Raw genomic sequence first — 2,575 nt, 5'->3', positions numbered from 1 at the left:
CACTTTAGTACCCCTAAAGCTAGATGAGACTTTTCTTTACAATTTGTATGGAGGTTTGAATGATATAGATCAGACAAGAGAAGAATGGAGGTTGAAATTTATCTTTGAAAAGATAAGAGAGATATTGATTTACACTTTTGAAGACTTCTTGGAATCTTTGTGATGATCAATATTTTTGCTAAAGCTTCAAACACTCTTATGTTGTTTTCTTGTATGCTTTGCAAAGGTGTGTGTTATGCTGAGGTCTTGATCTCTATTTATAGAGTTCTTGAGCCTTTATAGCCGTTGGAGAGTGACCACTGGTCTTATGCCACGTGTCCTGGGACCCACCAACTTTCACTTGAAATTCTGGGCAAACTGAAATACTTCAGAATGTTGTTGTGTTCTTGAGAATACTTCAGAATGTTGTTGTGTTCTTCATGATCTTCATCTGGGTTCTTGTTGATGAACGGTCAGATGTGCATCTGGGCTTTTGCAGATGAATGTCACATGAATTTCTGGGTTGTACTTGAAGATTGTTCTTGGACGTACTTCAGAATGTTCATGGATCAGATCTTCTTTGAAATCTGTCTTGGAACTAGTGCAGAATCTCATAAAGTGGAGCTGTCACTTCACTACCATGCTTTAGGGGTTTTGGTTTGCTTTGTACAGTACCAACTCCCTTATGTGTCGAGATCTTGTTGAATCAGATCTGATCTTGCTTTTGACTTTGCCTTTTGCTTTCCAACCACTGTACTGTTCACGTCAGAAAAAGCATGGAGCAGGATCGAACATTCTGAACTCAGGGGACTTCAGAATGTTTCTTTTGTTTCACTTAGGATGATTTGTAAGACTTGTAATTAATGTAATCAAATCCTAATAGTGAAACATTTATGAAGTGCAGCATGGAAAACATCTAGGATGATATTCTTAATGGAATATTCCTAATGTTTTGTACTTCAATTGTTCATAGTCTTAAATGAACATTGAAGATGCCCTTTTTGACTTTAATCAAATAAATGTTTTTATTCCTTGATTGATCTCAGTCATGTACTTTTCTGGGCTTTCATTTAAGTCACGTGAACCTTGCATGTTCTTCATTTAGTTCATGAATTTCTGGGCTTGGTTCTTGATGTTCATCATGAACAACCTTCTGAACTCTGTCCAACCTTCTGAACTCTTTTTAACTTTCTGAACTCTAACTGAGTTCTTAAGTCTTTATGTCCTTTGATTCTTTGTATCTTCGTATGAATTTACACTTGTTCCTGTCTTAGTTAACCACTCAAGAGCACAAGTTAAATACCAACAAATTAATCAAAGTCCATTAATTCCTTAATCATCAAGGTTTGTTATCTTTAAAATAAATTAGGGATTTTGCCTCAACAAATTGGACATAAATAATGCTTTCCTAAATGGACACCTAAAGGAGACTGTATTTATGTTTCAACCAGAAGGGTATGTAGATCCTGCAAAACCAAATCACATTTGCAAGTTATCTAAAGCAATTTATGGTCTGAAACAGGCCCCAAGGGCTTGGTTTGATAGCTTGAAAGATGCTCTCCTAAACTGGGGTTTTCAGAATACTAAAAGTGATTCGTCACTCTTCATTCTCAAAGGTACTGACCATACCACTTTTCTACTCATTTATGTCGATGACATAATTGTAACAGGTAGCAACACCAAATTTCTAGAGGCTTTCATTAAGAAACTCAATGCAGTATTCTCCCTTAAAGATCTTGGACAATTGCATTATTTCTTAGGCATCGAGGTGCAAAGAGATGCAGGAGGGTTGTATTTGAAACAATCAAGATATATAAGTGATTTGCTCAAGAAATTTAACATGGAGAAGTCATCACCTTGTTCAACACCTATGGTTACCGGGAGACAATTCACTATTGAAGGAGAACCAATGGTAGAACCAACTATGTATAGACAAGCCATAGGTGCCTTGCAATATCTCACCAACACACAACCAGATATTGCATTCTCTGTGAACAAACTAAGTCAATATATGAGCTCGCCCACTACTGAACATTGGCAAGGAATAAAGAGAATTATGAGATATCTACAAGGCACAACAAACTATTGTCTACATATCAAGCCTTCCACCGACTTAGACATAAATGGATTTTCAGATGCTGATTGGGCTACAAGTATAGATGACAGAAAATCCATGGGAGGACATTGCGTTTTTCTTGGTGAAACATTAATCTCTTGGTCCTCAAGGAAACAGAAAGTTGTGTCAAGATCGAGCACGGAATCCGAATACAAAGCTCTAGCTGATTTGGCAGCTGAAATAACTTGGATTAGATCCCTCCTTAATGAACTAAAACTGCCAATGTCGAGGAAGCCAATATTGTGGTGTGATAACTTGAGTGCTAAGGCACTTGCATCAAATCCTATTATGCATGCTAGGTCCAAACACATTGAAATAGATGTTCACTTCATAAGAGATCAAGTACTGAAAGGTCAAATCACAGTGGCCTATGTACCAACTGCAGACCAGATTGCAGACTGCCTAACTAAATCACTCACTCACTCAAGATTCAACTTCCTAAGGGACAAACTTGGAGTGACTCCATCACCATCAGTTTGA

General features: G+C 37.3%; 1 protein-coding gene across 1 annotated transcript; it reads left to right on the top strand.

The window, feature by feature from the left end:
• Positions 1-456: 456 nt before the first annotated feature.
• LOC120576125 (uncharacterized mitochondrial protein AtMg00810-like) lies at positions 457-2,575 on the top strand. Its single transcript, XM_039827129.1, has 2 exons — positions 457-636; positions 1,502-2,575. Exons 1-2 carry the CDS (start codon positions 457-459, stop codon positions 2,573-2,575), a joined length of 1,254 nt encoding a protein of 417 aa, XP_039683063.1.

Source organism: Medicago truncatula, chromosome 6, assembly GCF_003473485.1.
Source record: "Medicago truncatula cultivar Jemalong A17 chromosome 6, MtrunA17r5.0-ANR, whole genome shotgun sequence".
Taxonomy (NCBI): Eukaryota; Viridiplantae; Streptophyta; class Magnoliopsida; order Fabales; family Fabaceae; genus Medicago; species Medicago truncatula.
This window is presented reverse-complemented; position numbering and strand designations above follow the sequence as displayed.